Below are 15,281 nucleotides of genomic sequence, written 5' to 3'. Positions count from 1 at the left end.
ATTTCTCTTGACCTCGTTTCTTTGCCTTGAGTTTCTCTTCATATTTTGTCGCAACCGATGATGATGATATGGTTTCTTTTGTAGTTATTTGTTTGCTTAACACTTCATCCATTACATTAATATATTTGTTAGGTGATGAAGACGAAGTTGCATTTGTAGTTGTTTGTTCGCTTATTTTGCGTATCTCTTCTTTCATTGCTGCAATTGATTTGGTTGTTCGCTTGCATCTTCTAAGTATGAGTTCGAATGAATTGGTAGTTGATGATGATGGACTTGACATCTTCTAAGTAGTGTATGATAGAGAATATGATATCCTTTTTATATACACAAAGTACCAACGGCTATAATTTCAATTTCAAAAAATAGTCGTTAATAGTCACAATCAGATTATATAGATGCACTAATAATCTGATTCTTGATTTCTCTACAAATCCGAACTTGAACCCCGAATCGGTTGATGTGTGCATTAACGTAAATCGATTGTGGTTGATGTTCACCCATAATCGGGTTATGTAGGTGCACAATAAAAACCGATTGCTTGTAACATCAACCATAATCAGACTAATATGGTGCACACATAAACCGATTCTGGGTGGATTTTCAGAAAATTTGATGAGTGAATTTCAAAGATTTAGAGGTAAATCATTGTAGAGTACCTCTTAGAATGAATGGATTAAAGGGATTTAACTCAATCACTTAAATTGTTTTTTTTTTCAAAACCCAAAAAGAAATTAGATTTCAATTGTTGTTTGTGATTGATTAGGTTTTAGTTTTGCTTTTGATGGAAATTGAAAAAAAATTTGAGTTTTGATTAATGATTTTTTTATTTGTTAATTAAGTGATCATGATTTTGTATTTGTATTTGTTTTAGAATAATTAAAGTTTCTTTCAAGGTTAATTTAGTATTTTTTCCATCATTTAGACACCCCATATACTACTCTTTAGGTTAGTTGAAGTAATTCATAGGCCCTAATTAATCACCATAGGCCCCAATTTAGCCAGGAAAAAAATGGGTCTATAATCTCCTGATAAGTTTCCCAACAAATCTTATAGGGGAAGGGTCGGACTTCATATGGAGGATCTGCTGGAAAAATGAATCCCGTCGGAAACGTAATTTCAAGGATTTGGGCGCTCAAACGTATCGAGGAAAACGTTATTCCACCAAATCCCCTGGACCCATAAATCCCATCTTTAAAGTTCTGCATCAAAACCCACCCTTAATTCGTTTCAGATAACCCAAAATAACCAAAGCACAACAATGATAACACGGGAGAATGATTTTTGATGAAAATGAGTGATTGATTACTAACAGTAGTGCCCGATAAGACCTGATTAGGAGAGTGAGCCTTGCAATAAAACTGTAGTATAACGGAGGACTGAACCTCTCTGTCAGCTGTTAGGCGCCCCTTATCAAGTACTGTGGTGGTTGGTTTAGTAGTGTCCAAGGAAAAAATGAAAGATTAGGGTTTTACATTTACTGGTCTCTCTGTCTCTCCGCTCGCGACTGAAATTGAGCGATTCGATCTAAATTGGGGTTTCCGAAGGTTTTGAGGTAAGTGTTCTCTTTTCTTCGAAACCAATTTCCATAATACCATCATCACGAATCAAATCTAGGATTTATTCAATCTGTACTTCCCATATCAATAATCACCGATTGGGTTTAAGTCCAATTGTGAATCATAGTAGGTTAGTGTAATTGTTGGATTTGGGTTTTTCTTTGATATTTTTCGTAGCTCAAATTTGTCTAGGATTCATTTGAGCAAGAATTTGGAGCTTCTGTTTTGATTGAGTATTTCTTAGATTGTTCTGTAGTATTCATTTGATTCAACTCGTTGGTTAGTTGCTAGGGGTATTTAAAGCAATAGGGATGGCAATGGTGGCGAGAAAATCTTCACTATCTTCGATATTTCTCTTTCGATCTCTCACTACTACTACTACTTCCTTTCAACATCTTTCCCCCAAAACACTAATCACAAACCCTCAAATCTCTTCTCCTCCTACTTCTATTCATCATCCCTCACAATTGAAACCTTTCTCTCGTTTTCTTTGTTCCTCATCACAATCACCACCAGCAAAAGAAATGCCAACTCTCTCTGAAAAAGAGGAACCATCATCACCCCCACCATTTTCATCATCAGCACCCATACCATTTTGGTCTAAAGAATATAGACTACCATCATCTCCATCTCTTTTTGAGAAACAGAAACCGTCGTCATCATTCCGGTCAAATAATTCATCATCGCCATTTTACACCAAAAAACAGAAAAAACCGGCATCCAAATCACCATTGTCTCGTACCAAGAAAGACAAAGCACCATCATTTTGGCCCCAAAAGAAGAAAGTATCAGCAGCATCTTCAGCTGCTCCACCTCCTCCTCAGAAATCATCAAGTAAGTAATCTCCCATCTGTCATCTAGAGCTTGCCTGTTTACAGAACTTAATTATTAGCTCTCAACCTTCTTGTCAGTAAATATTTTTTACTTAGTTGAATGTTTCTCAAGTAGAAGATCAACCTAACATGTTGTTGTTGAATCACCATCATCAATTTCAGGCCCAGTTACAATTGCAATCAAAACTAAGACCTTCGGTTAGCATTCTTAAGATGAAAAGAACCCTAACTGTAGTGGTGGACATAGACTGAAGTACTACTCTGGCGAAACCTTCTGTAATATCTATCAAAGATTATCATTCGTAGCGATGGGTCGTGAGCAAGTGCAGTTTAATTGAGGCTTAATACTTTCTAACAGGATAAGGTTAGCTCACCCTGAATTATTGGGGGAGTATTTTGAATCTTTATTTTGAAGGTTAGTTGACTTTACCCTGAATTACTGTGGGAGCACTTTGAATGTTTATCTTTTCATTTCTGTAGCAATAAAAATTACAACGAAACAAAGGGCAGCATCTTCCATATGTTTTCTATTAATCCTCCCTGCATTATTATTTGTTTGACTTCAATTAGCACTCTTCCTCGAGGTTTAAACTTCTACTAATTATAACTACCCTGTGAACTTTGAAGTAGGCCTAACTTAGTTGTAATAACGGTCAGAGAATTCATTTTGAAAGCAGCAGATTAATGGTATGTTGCTGCCTAACCGCAGCTTGCAATCCTGCACCCATATTATCTCTGTTGTATGTCACCTTATTAGCGCAGTTCTTTAGTCTACCAGCAGCCTTCCTTCACCCAGTTTATGGAAAAATCTCTCAAAGCCTTTGGCAGCTTTGAGAGCCTGACACTAGGACTGCACCTTTTCTGGGACTCTAGTATTTTGAAGGTTAGTTTACCATGAACTATTGTGGGAACACTTTGAATGTTTATCTTTCCGTTTTTGTAGCAATGAAAATTACACTGAAACAAAGGGCACCATCTTCCGTACATTTTATGCTAATCCTCCCTGCATTATTATGTATTCAACATCAATTAGCACTCCTGCTCGAGGTTGAAACTTTTATTCTTCTTCATTATAACTCCTACAGAGGAGTAAACTGTTGTCAGTCCCTATGAACTTTGAAGTAGGCCTAACTTTGTAGTAATGGTCACAATATTCATTTTCAAAGAAGCAGAGTAACGGTGCATCGCTGCCTAACCGCAACTTGCGGTCCTGCACCCATATTACATCTGTTGTGTGCCACCTTTCAGCGCAGTACTTTAGTCTACCACCAGGAGTAATTTATGGCAAAATCTAAAGACCACTAGGATTGCACTTTTTCTGTGAACTTATGATCTTGTTTCAGACTGGACTATCGTGTTTATAGGTCGAAGGGTAGCTCATCATATGCCAAGTTGCCGTCATTTTCTGAATTTGTCATGGAACTGCAATAGCAGAGGACCACTTGTGAAAGTAGGCGTGCTTGTATGATTTTGTTGTGATTTTGCGTGTTCGTGCAGGTGTGATTTAATTGATGGTAAATGGTGATGTTAACAAGTGGATTTATGTGTCCTTTGTAGCTAATTGATGAGGTTATATTGTGGCACTTGAGTCAACTTTTTAAACTATAAGCAACATCATTCATTTTTTTTCTAAAGCTGGGCCAGACCAGCCCAAGCTACAAAAGGCCCAATTAGGGAATTACCACAGCAGCGATCAACGTTTCTTTGGACTATTGTGTGATACTCTCTGGTGAGGTGATGCTCCGTTAGACTCATGCACTTGATAGTTTTCAACACTTGGTTTCAGCCAATCTCCAGTTTCTTTGGAAATAGTTTAAAGCATCATTGCAAAAACTAATATTACTATCATTCAATTCACATGAGTAGTACCAACCTAGTTAGCAATTCGGGATTCGGTAAACGTACGGAACGGCAAACGTACGAGTATTATACGGTTTTGTAAAATCCAGATTCGGTCCAAAATTCGGTCAATGGGACGTGATTCGTCAGTAATTCGGAACGGCATACGTACGTGTATAATTCGATTTATAAATGTGAGTTCGGTTCTGAAAATTCGGTATCTATATATAACAAATAATTTGTATTTATAAGGTCATAAACCAATTTTTATGCATATGTGTGAGTTATTTAAAAAAAAAATAAACTTAATATGATGATATTAATAATATATACAACATTAGTTATTCAAGAGGACGTCGTATGGTGGTTTAGATGCTTGGTTAGTGAGTTTGAGATCTCTCTCATCTTCACCTTCAAATCTCTTCAGTCGTTTTTGTTTCATAAAAATTACAACACGTCTAATATTCGGTCGTGTATGCTCGGAAGGCAGTAAAGCCCAAAAAGTGGAGTCTTTGAAAAGTAAAAGTTAAAGAATTTATGGCGAATTAAGCAGACGTATCATTCGGAATACGTAAAATTCGTGAACGGTTCGCGAATAATCCGGGAATGCCACATAATACGCGACTTGGGTTCGGAGCTGTAAACGTACACGAATAAAACGGTAAAATTCGTGATACGGAAAAATTCGTGAATGATTCGTGAATCATTCGCGAACTTACTAACACTAGGGTACCAACGCAACAAGGAGGAGTTCATGTGGAGCTGAGCTTATTCATTAATCATGATTATGAAAAAAAAAAGTAAAAGTCGATCATTCTATGGACCACGGATGAAAACATTTTTCTTTCTTCCTGGGTCTTTTGCTCCACGAATGAGACAAATCGAAAACAAGTAATAAATGAGTTGCACATTGTTTATTCAACTAAGAAGGTAGGAAAGGAGAAGACGAGGGTTAATTACAAGTGTTGGTGAGTGTGACCATTCCTTAGCCTTGAGAACTCCACCTGACCTGACACAACAAGCATCTCCTTTTCTTTTTTCTTCTTTCATTTTACCACTGTATTAGTTTAATAATTAAAAAAAAAAATGTTTTCTGTTGGGAGATATCCAGTAGGTTGTCGACAATTGTAAGGCAACTAACATCGCCACAGCACATACCACCTCTATTCATGACACGCGGCTCAAGTACACCGATTTTCTGCAACTCTTTATTTCTCTCTCTCTCTCTCTCTCTCTCTCTCTCTCTCTCTCTCTCTCTCTCTCTCCCCGTTGCTTCTTCTATTATTCAATTCAATTTGTTCTAGTTGCTCCTCTTTAGTAGTTGTAGTACTAGTACCTGCTAGAACTAGAAGTAGTAGCATTGTGAGCTGTATTCTAGTCCTTTTATTGTCTCTCTCTCTCAATCTCTTTCTCAGGCTTTTGTTTGTTTTTTTTTTTGGTTTTTCCTCTTCTTCTTCTCCCTCTCACCATACACCATAGCTAGCTGCTGCTTCCTCCCTTGGCTGTTTCCACTGCAGGTACCAAATAATCTCAGTCTTTAGTTGGTTTTCTTTTTGTTTTTTGAGTGTTAGATGAGTTTGTTTTGCATGTTTTAGATTTCTACCATCAACTTCATCTCTGGGTTTGAATCATTTCCTCTCTTTTTTCTATGGCTAGGAAGATCATCATGTCTGTAAATTTTATTTGCATGCTTAGATATTATCCACTGTATTTTGTATACCATGTTTAGTGATTATTTGGAGTATAAATATATGTGGAGGGGTTTCTTAATCTTGATGATTCTTGTTTTTTGAATTGAATCTTCAGTCAAAATTTTGGGTCTTCCTTTAAAACTACACAGCATTTGTTTCATGAATTTTTCTTGTGAAATAGACTCAAAAGTGAAGCCTGTAGGTTCTATAATCTCTTGAATCAAGGGTTGTGTTTTTCATGTTTGGATGAAATTCTTCTTTTCATTTAGAATGGTTAACTTCTATCAGATTACTGTTGCATGTCAAATTGGTTTGAGGTTTGGGCATGGTTTAATCAAAACTCTGTTAAACATTCATCTGCTTAGCCAAATCTAGTCTTATCGTTTGTGACTCCAATCTTATGTCCTTGGTTATTCTCTACTTTCTTAATTGATTTCTACATGAACTGTGTTAACACAAATCCTGCTTTGCATTATTTCAGAGTCCTGCAATGAAATAGATTGAAATTTTAGCAAAAAACAGAGGATTTTATAACCCATCCATTAGTATCCATGGATAAGTCTGGAAATCAAGTACCAAAACAGGAACAAGAGCGCCAACCAACAAGGGAAGATGCATCAAGTCCGGAATTTGAACAAGAAACTGAAATCGAGGCTTCAGATTCTCCAAGGCCTCCTAGCTTCTCTGGTCCTCAGCACCAACTCGCTTACCCACCACAAGTGCAGCATTTCCATCAGCAACAGCAGCTTCAGGTTTTTTGGTCCAACCAGATGCAAGAGATTGAACATGTAAATGACTTTAAGAACCATACTCTCCCACTTGCTCGGATCAAGAAAATCATGAAAGCGGACGAAGACGTTAGGATGATATCAGCTGAAGCTCCTGTTGTGTTTGCAAAAGCCTGTGAGCTGTTCATCTTGGAGCTGACTCTTCGTTCATGGATTCACACAGAGGAGAACAAGCGCCGAACACTCCAGAAGAATGACATTGCCGCTGCCATAACAAGGACTGACATATTTGATTTCTTGGTTGATATTGTCCCTAGGGATGATCTGAAAGAGGATGCTACTCTCGGGTTTCCGCGACCTGCTGAGCCTCTTCCTTGCTATTTTATCCCACGAGTCCCACAACATCCATCGCAGGTGGGTCACCCAGTTTTGACTTATGATGCTGGCGCTGCACATCAACCTCGGCCTCCAGTAGCTGCTGCTTTTATGCCATGGGCACAGCCTCCACCACAGCAACAGCAGGGCCAGCAGCAACCACCACAACCACAACCACAACAAACTGATGCCTAATCCTTGTACGAAAGGCAGCGACCACCACATGAACATCAACATCCAAGTCTCTTTTTGTGCCTCTGAATGGTATTCTAAGGCGGCACTTTTTAATTTGTGATAGAACTTAATTAGATGTCATACTTGTATCTATGGCATTAAGCAGTAGTAGTGGCTAACCGTAGTTAAAACTTTAAATTTCAAGAAACAAGAACATATGATTGCTTCCTAATTTCTTGCAAGCCTGTTTGTTGGAAATGATTTGGCTTTTGTTGGGCGTTCATAGAATAGAATGATTCCAACTGACTGAAGCACCAGCGTAACAAAGCGCTGTTTAATTACTTTGCTGCACTTGACAGATATGAATGCCTGTACCTGACAGAATTGTGTTATGTGGAGTATCGTATGTGGTTTTGCATAATTTTCTGTGAACATTAAATTGCTGCCAATGGCACTGGATGTTCCATTACTTGCAGCTGCATATGGGGTGAGTATGGGCTCTGCACTCTACTATTTTCATAACCTTTGCATCATCTTTGACTGCTTTTAATCCTACTTTCAAAGTCTTTGGTCTCTTTCAACCAACCAGGCCAGCCTCGTATCCATCCTTGTCAACTTTACTGATGTGTTGGGCATCTCTCTGTTTTGCCTTCCATTACACACATGTAAGTGGTTCACTCACAAAGATATTTTGACTCTCCTTCAAAACCTTGACTGTGTTGTTGCTTCCTGGAACTTCCATCCCAACCCTTAAATCCTTCAAAGCCTTCCAGAAGAAAAATTCTACATGCATACTTCCAAAGGCACTCTTTAACATCGGCGTTAGCGAAGTCAACAAAATACCAAGTCAAGATGGCACAGAAGTCATGACTTTGACTGAGTAAGAGCTAGCTCACCCTTATGTAGTATTTATATATACTGATCCTTCCTGTTTGCTTCTCCTAGTGAAAAATCAGTTTGAATCCGGATATTCATGTTCATCACTTGGTATTAGTGAGTGATACGATTCTTGCTGCCTTCCATATGGCTAATCCAAGCGACTGGGCACAACTGTATAGTCACACCTTTGCCAAACAAGAGACTCCTTGCCGTGAAGATCGTCATCCGACGTTTATCATGTCTGATCAAATTTCCTCGACAACCACCGGTATGGCTGCAAACAGCTTGAGCTCTACTGGGAGTCATATGGTTGGTACAAATAATATGATGAGCAGTAGTGCAATCAGGGAAAACTTTCATTTATCGTACACACCAGACGGACGTGTTTCTAAACCAAGCCGGAAAAGAACAAGAGTGTCGGCTAAAAAAGATCACACGACTATACTTAATACTGATATTAGCAATTTCCGAGCCATGGTTCAACAATTCACTGGTGCTCCACAATCTGCTTTTTTGTCAACGTCGTCTCTTCCTGGTGTTAATCTTTCAGCGAATTACAGTATGTCGACTTACGATCAACAAGCAGGTCATCAACTTCATCCTTACCAGCAACAGCAACAGCAACAACAACAACAGTTGATGATGCAACTGTTGAACAATAACAATAGAAATGAACAAGGTTTGGATATAGGGGTGAGCAACGTCAACAAATTACATGCAAGGACTGCTGCTAAGATGGAGAAGTCGGATGGATTTGTGATAGCAGATGGTAATAGTAGTACCTTCTTATGAGATGTTCCCGGCCCAAAGAGTGTCTTCATTTGATCATGAGAATAGCAGGAGTAACAATGGTTTTGTTTCATTTTGAACTAGTTACCAATTATTGTGTTTTACAGATGATATTATTCCTGCTAACTAGGTGTAACACCCTCCTGATCTTGTTCATCATCTATGTATGTAGATATATGTATCTCTTCTACTACTTGTGTGTATAAATAAAAGGAGGTGTTCTGTGGTGATGAAAAAACATAGCAATTATTTGATCACAACTTTTCAATATGTGAAGATTAGTGTATCTGATCTGAATCTAAATTTTCCGATGTATAATTTAAAAGGGGATTCAATTCAGACAACCATAATGTACCTAGCTAGCTTATAAAACCACCTACATTGTACTGTATTGTTATAAGTAGAGAAGAAAGTCATACAAGGGAATAGTTGGTCCAAAGTATGTGTGTACGAGTTTTAGTTGGAGATTAGGTGGAATGCTTGATTCTGTCTTTTAACATCAATCAATTCTCTCCTGTTTTCCTAATATATAGTAAGTAAGCGGAGGTTTTTCTATCAACCCCTCGTGATTATTACATACACTCATATCCCATGTTAATAATATCCATCCCCATGCATCATCAAATTACCGCTAGTTTTATTTAAGCTTATAAAAAAAAAAAAACCATTTTGAGATATGTGCGTGTAACTTGCTTGCTTTAGTAGTGAGTGTGTATCAATGAATATTAGCAAGCAACGGTTCCGTAGACATCCTGTTATCGCGGCATACATGCAGCTGCTTCTTTTCCCTTGAACCTAAGCAAAATAATCTTGCTACAGCATCAAAAAAAACAACAACTTGTTTTGACTCCTCTTCTCCACAGAAGATGCCCTGGGTCCTCCTTGAGGTTTCTGTTTCTGCACACAAGATGATGTGCTAGGAAGAGAAGAAGATTCTTGTCCATAAGTCCACCTCAATTTATATTGTTTCTTAAACATCTCACGTAAATCGAACATCTTATCGTCTAATCTTAAGCATCCTTGTTATTGTAATACCGAGTTCCATCGGAAGCCGGAACCTTAAGACCGACGATTCTAAGAATACACAATGCTTTCCTAATTTTATAACTCGGTCAGGGTCAGAGTCAGATTCCCTCGGTTTAGACGATTAAACAAAAATGTTGGGCCTTGAATGGACTGTATTCCGAGCCCAGATAAAATAGATGGACTCAAAAACTGAGAGTCTTCGGAGTTGGTCTTCTTCATCAAAAGACAACGAGAGAGAGAGAGAGAGAGGTTTCTGGTTGATTTTCAGTTTCACATCCATCTATTCATCTGCAGATCGTTTAAGGTGATGTCTAGGATTCAGTTATCTTACTTTAATCTACTCAATCGCAGTTCACTAACTTGTTTGTGAATTGAAATCTTAATGGAATGTATGCTTGGCTTTGTGTGGAAAAATGTAAAATGCTTGTATGTTCTAAAGAGAAGGTCTATAATGAGTGAGACTCATACTAGTATCCTATTCGAATTCAACACTTAATTTCACCTTGACTAATTGTTACATTTATGGTTGTGAATTCATCTGCTACCGGCCCTTGCAATTACTCCTCCTAGCTACTCCATCCATAAGGCTTAGGTAATGAAGATTTAGGTAACTTCTTTTCCTAGTTTCGTTGTCTGGTTTTATGCAAACACTACTGAACCTAGTCAAACATTTTCTTGCTTTTGTAATTGACGATGAAACTGTTTATGGCAGTTAAGCTAGTGACAGATGAATCAGGAAAGAGTTTGAAATTATGGATGTAATGATTTTGTATGACTGAGATTTGTCAATTTTAATCAGCAGTTGCACACCAGTTGTCAATTTGAAATTATAAGTGAATTTTAGTTTACCCTCGTCAACAATGATTCTGGCACTCCACTCTGCACATGTGTAAGCTAACAGTTACTGGTGTGCAAGCGGCCTTGTATCAGTTTCCCTTTTTACCTTATTCTATGCCTTAAACGATTCAATTACACACCATACCGGTAGTCAATTACGAGACTCCTAATAACAACATCCGGTTTGCCACTGCGTAGTTCCATAAATATACACTAAAAAAATGGTACATCCATTGCACTATCATCTGCAGGAAAAAAACCCATCAGCCGTGACTCTTCAGAACTTCCGACTTCCCTTCTCCTTCTGAATGAGGAACATAAAGAATACAAAGACCAATCTTCTGACAATGAAACTCATTCGCAAACTATTTTACTTCCTACTTATTTGTTGTCTGCAATGAAATTTGGTAGCTCGCCTTGGCAAAGATATTCATCACAAACTGATGCTGAACCCCAGTCTTTCCGAAGCCTTAATATGTCCTCGGTGAATGTCGACCCTGGTGCCCCAACGAAGGCAGAAGCCATAGCACAAATTGTCTTATCCAGCATAGCTTCAACCTAAACAACAACAAGAACAGCAATTAATGACAAGGATTTAATATACGGCAGCCATTTGATACGGCAACTCATCAACACTAAGGTTAAGAAGAAAATACTTCAAGTCATCTACAGACCGCAAAAGAGCGGGTGGAGTAGCAGAATTCATGGGGTCAGTGACCAACACTATAGTCTAACTAACGGATGTGTAAACCTTAATCAAATGGACGTGTAACCTACAATGTTCATGGCACAGATAATGAGTGGTCGGAGAATTTTAAGATTTCTAACATCTATGTAAAACGAGTGATTGCAAATCCCGTAGGAACACCAAATGGTGATGAATCACAGAGATGCTATCACCTCTTCAAGGGGAAAAACTGTTTTCTTTTATATGAAAGGAAAAGCTCACCTGATTATCTCCTTCTATGCCATGCCTGTATAGTAAAGCATCCCATTTCTCAGCAATATTTCGAGCTGGTCGCTTGACAAGTGGAACAGCCTTCCCATTTACCACAATTAATGACTGAAGAAGATCAGTTTCACTTGCTGCTGCATCTGTTGAAAGATAAATGACTGGTGCACCAGCTCTCTCGGCCACTCGTGTTATACAATCCGCTGCTTGAGGAATGGGGAAGAAGCAGCTCGGAGTTTTAGCGTTGCTGACAAGTGACAACAGAAACACATGTCATTTGAAGCATATGATAATTCTCATATTCATTAATCTAAATTGTTTCAGAGACAAAAATTGCAAAGAACAGCATCAAGAATTTTGCAAATCTTACAGACTACCGGTTTTTTTTTAGCGGTTTAATGGATAAAAGAGAAAGAAACCGATTCTCCTCTACATCAAATCCTCGTCCAAGAGTCCAGAATAGGATGGCAAACTGCTAGTTATTGTGGATAAGAGTCACAAACAGGGTTTACTCAGAACGTAACTAGTTCTTAGCTTCCATACACAGCGGGAACACTAGATAATGCACTAGTTCAAAACAGGGAGACAACCTGCTAGTTGTTGGAGATACGAGTCATAACACTCGGTTTACTTAGTTAGAATACACTTGTTCTCAGCTCCAAATACACGACTGAAACACTAGATAATAATATATGGTAATTGGTAAAAAGTCCTAGTACATCTTTACGCATTGGCAATTCACAAGGTGCAAACTACCAAATTTCTAGACATACATTCTGGAATATCAGCAGAAGGGGAAATGTAAAACAAATACGCACCAGAACTTCAGGAATCCATGTCGACGAAAATGAAGTGCAATGAAGTTCTTTCCCAAGAAAGTCTGGATAAAGCGCTGAGCTGTAAGCATAATAAGCTCACTTGGTTCAATCAATGTCTTGCAGTTGTGAGCAAGCGGACCACCAGGCTGCATTACCCACTTTTCTTCCACATCAGCATAAAAAACGTCTCCTACTGCCAGCACATCATCATTAGAAGAGAACTTTGCTGTAATATCTCCAACAACCTTTTTACTTGGTTTCTTAATATCCTCATCAACCCAAGCAGTTTCAAGCTTCCCCATAGACAACCCCAAACCTTTCAACTTCTTAACATGCTCATCATCCACATAACAAGGCTGAGGCAACGAAACATAACAAATAAACCTATCTATATGCAAATGATTCTTCTTCGTTTCTGCAAACTCTTCAAACGAAATCACAACCTTCTTCCCAAAACACTTATTAATATGCTCAATATCCAACACCCGGCTATACAGATAATCCACTTTGGAACTCGGAATCACTAGTACCCTGTCTAACAAAGCAGCGAAAAACATATGTTTCTCTAAACAAATCAAATGATTCGACATTTGTCCCGACACACATATCGCAAACAAATACTTATTCGGTTTCGGTTTCCACTCAATTGACCGTCTCTCCGATGCATAATCCACTTTCCTACACCTACCAACACCCGAAGCCGCCACATTCCCATCAAAAACCTCCTCCGACACATTACTCCCAACTCGATGCGACGATAACAACGCTTGTTGAATCTCTTTGTTTACTCTAATTTGCTTTAAAATCTCAGATGTAAACTCCTCAAGTTCATTTCTACCCATCGCCGCAACCGTGTTATTATCATTACCATCATTATGAATCAATGTAGTATGATTCCACAAATGTAAAAGCCCTAATTGTTGTTCTCTTAACAAATACAAAGCTCGTAATTCAGCTTCTCTCATTCGATTCGACAAATCACCACCATTACTACTACTACGACTACTAACATTACGAAACAAATTTCCAACATCAATTGAAAAATAAAGAATTAAAACAACAGGAATAAGACAGATCGCTAACAAATACCTCTTATTCAATCGGAAACTACTGGCAGTGTGAAAAACCTTGCTCTGAAGATCCTCAATTTCGAATGTCGATCTTGTATTTATGTTTTTGGTGGTTCTTTCGTTTGAATGAATTAGGGTTTGTTTATCTTCTTCTTCGTCTGATGACGATGATGGGGATTCTCTATCCATTTTTCAAATTGGATGTTTAAATTGCTGAGAAATTGAGAAACTTGGGGGAATTCTGAAGGGATCTGAGGAAATTGAATGAGGAGTGTGTTAGTTGCGTAGTGAGAATCAAATCAACCATCTTCGTCAGCTAACAAATTCTTTCTATTCAATTAATCAAACACATCTTCTGTCCAATTAATCAAAACCCGAACCAAATTCATCATCAGTATACCCAGATTCAACCATCAAATCTATCCTCCACTGAAAACCCATCTTCTAATTCAATTAATCGTAACCCTAATTTCTCCAATTCATCTTCAATATCAAATCCATCTTCCACTTGAAACCCATCTTCTATTCAATTAATCAAAACCCTAATTTCTCCAATTTATCTTCAATATCACCATAATCAACCATCAAATCCATCTTCCACTTTGAAACCCATGAACATCAGCATCATCAGAAACCCTCGCTTAATCTCATCATCTAACAACAGACTTGATGGCAACAAGTCTTCCAGCCAAAAACTTTGCAGAAAGAGGAGAAAAGATTTTGAAAGAAAGAGAGAAGATGGAAAATTTCTTTACATCATCATTTCATTGTTATAAAAAAAGAAAAATATCGTTTGGTCGTATGGTCAACCACATTTACTGTTTGGTATATAATTATTTAAAAATATTAAAGTGATAAAAATGTCCTTTTTTGTTAATTTTTATTTATTTTTTTTGTAGCAGTTCATTCATGAAGTACTTACAAAAACCTAAAAAAAAAAAAACTTCATTCCACAAATAAACTCCATACAAAAACATAAAAAAACAGACTTCATTCCAGAAATGAACTACATACAAAAACCTAATTCATTCCAGAAATGAACTCCATACAAAAACCTAAAAAAACAGAGTTCATTCCAGAAATGAAGTTCATACAACAACCTAAATAAACAGACTTCATTCCAGAAATGAACTCCATATAAAAACCTAAATAAACAGACTTCATTCCAGAAATGAACTCCATATAAAAACCTAAAAAAACACAGTTCATTCCAGAAATGAAGTCCATATAACAACCTAAATAAACAAACTTCATTCCAGAAATGAACTACATACAAAAACCTAAATAAACAGACTTCATTTCAGAAATGAACTCCATATAAAAACCTAAATAAACAGATTTCATTCCAGAAATGAACTCCATATAACAACCTAAATAAACAGACTTCATTCCAGAAATGAACTCCATATAAAAACCTAAATAAACAGACTTCATTCCAGAAATGAACTCCATACAAAAACCTAAAAAAACAGAGTTCATTCCAGAAATGAAGCCCATATAACAACCTAAACAAACAGACTTCATTCCAGAAATGAACTCCATATAAAAACCTAAAAAAACAGAACTCATTCCAGAAATGAAGTCCATATAAAAACAGAGTTCATTTCTGGAATGAACTCCATATAAAAGCAGAGTTCATTTCTGGAATGAACTGCAGCATCATCATCTCCATCATCTTCGTCGTCTTCAACGACAACAACAACATCTTCGTCTT

The 15,281-nt window shown here is 37.5% G+C and overlaps 4 protein-coding genes across 6 annotated transcripts; 3 read left to right on the top strand and 1 right to left on the bottom strand.

Moving 5' to 3' along the window:
• Positions 1-1,393: 1,393 nt before the first annotated feature.
• LOC113323121 (early nodulin-20-like) lies at positions 1,394-2,949 on the top strand. 3 transcript variants are annotated; one of them, XM_026571391.1, is made up of 3 exons: positions 1,394-1,552; positions 1,841-2,390; positions 2,552-2,949. In XM_026571391.1, the coding sequence occupies exons 2-3, from the start codon at positions 1,868-1,870 to the stop codon at positions 2,590-2,592; spliced, it is 564 nt and encodes a 187-aa protein (XP_026427176.1). In that variant the 5' UTR covers positions 1,394-1,552; positions 1,841-1,867; the 3' UTR covers positions 2,593-2,949. The 3 variants fall into 3 exon arrangements, with proteins under 3 accessions (XP_026427176.1, XP_026427187.1, XP_026427181.1); XM_026571402.1 differs by having other exon boundaries at positions 1,439-1,552; positions 1,848-2,390; XM_026571396.1 differs by lacking the exon at positions 1,394-1,552 and having other exon boundaries at positions 1,562-2,390.
• Positions 2,950-5,508: 2,559 nt separating this feature from the next.
• Positions 5,509-7,505, top strand: LOC113339853 (nuclear transcription factor Y subunit C-2-like). The gene is made up of 2 exons (XM_026585080.1): positions 5,509-5,745; positions 6,401-7,505. Exon 2 carries the CDS (start codon positions 6,471-6,473, stop codon positions 7,215-7,217), a length of 747 nt encoding a protein of 248 aa, XP_026440865.1. The 5' UTR covers positions 5,509-5,745; positions 6,401-6,470; the 3' UTR covers positions 7,218-7,505.
• A 714-nt stretch (positions 7,506-8,219) lies between these two features.
• On the top strand, positions 8,220-8,867 carry LOC113275453 (VQ motif-containing protein 22-like). Its single transcript, XM_026524962.1, has one exon. It carries the CDS (start codon positions 8,220-8,222, stop codon positions 8,865-8,867), a length of 648 nt encoding a protein of 215 aa, XP_026380747.1.
• A 1,913-nt stretch (positions 8,868-10,780) lies between these two features.
• On the bottom strand, positions 10,781-14,319 carry LOC113323114 (O-fucosyltransferase 36-like). The gene is made up of 3 exons (XM_026571377.1): positions 12,498-14,319; positions 11,677-11,926; positions 10,781-11,285 (listed from the first exon to the last, which is right to left on the bottom strand). Exons 1-3 carry the CDS (start codon positions 13,754-13,756, stop codon positions 11,109-11,111), a joined length of 1,686 nt encoding a protein of 561 aa, XP_026427162.1. The 5' UTR covers positions 13,757-14,319; the 3' UTR covers positions 10,781-11,108.
• Positions 14,320-15,281: the final 962 nt, after the last annotated feature.

This window comes from Papaver somniferum, chromosome 1 (genome assembly GCF_003573695.1).
Source record: "Papaver somniferum cultivar HN1 chromosome 1, ASM357369v1, whole genome shotgun sequence".
In the NCBI taxonomy this organism is placed as follows: Eukaryota; Viridiplantae; Streptophyta; class Magnoliopsida; order Ranunculales; family Papaveraceae; genus Papaver; species Papaver somniferum.
The sequence above is the reverse complement of the archived record's forward strand: the minus strand, read 5'-3'. Positions and strand labels throughout refer to the sequence as shown.

Excerpts from the sequence above, each read along its gene's own strand:
- LOC113323114 (XM_026571377.1), bottom strand. The coding sequence starts at position 13,756 with ATGGATAGAGAATCCCCATCATCGTCATCAGACGAAGAAGAAGATAAA. Across the intron at positions 11,927-12,497 it reads CATGGATTCCTGAAGTTCTG|CAACGCTAAAACTCCGAGCT; the intron begins GTGCGTATTTGT and ends GTCACTTGTCAG. Across the intron at positions 11,286-11,676 it reads GCATAGAAGGAGATAATCAG|GTTGAAGCTATGCTGGATAA; the intron begins GTGAGCTTTTCC and ends GTTGTTGTTTAG.
- LOC113339853 (XM_026585080.1), top strand. The coding sequence starts at position 6,471 with ATGGATAAGTCTGGAAATCAAGTACCAAAACAGGAACAAGAGCGCCAA.
- LOC113323121 (XM_026571391.1), top strand. The coding sequence starts at position 1,868 with ATGGCAATGGTGGCGAGAAAATCTTCACTATCTTCGATATTTCTCTTT. Across the intron at positions 2,391-2,551 it reads TCCTCCTCAGAAATCATCAA|GCCCAGTTACAATTGCAATC; the intron begins GTAAGTAATCTC and ends CATCAATTTCAG.
- LOC113275453 (XM_026524962.1), top strand. The coding sequence starts at position 8,220 with ATGGCTAATCCAAGCGACTGGGCACAACTGTATAGTCACACCTTTGCC.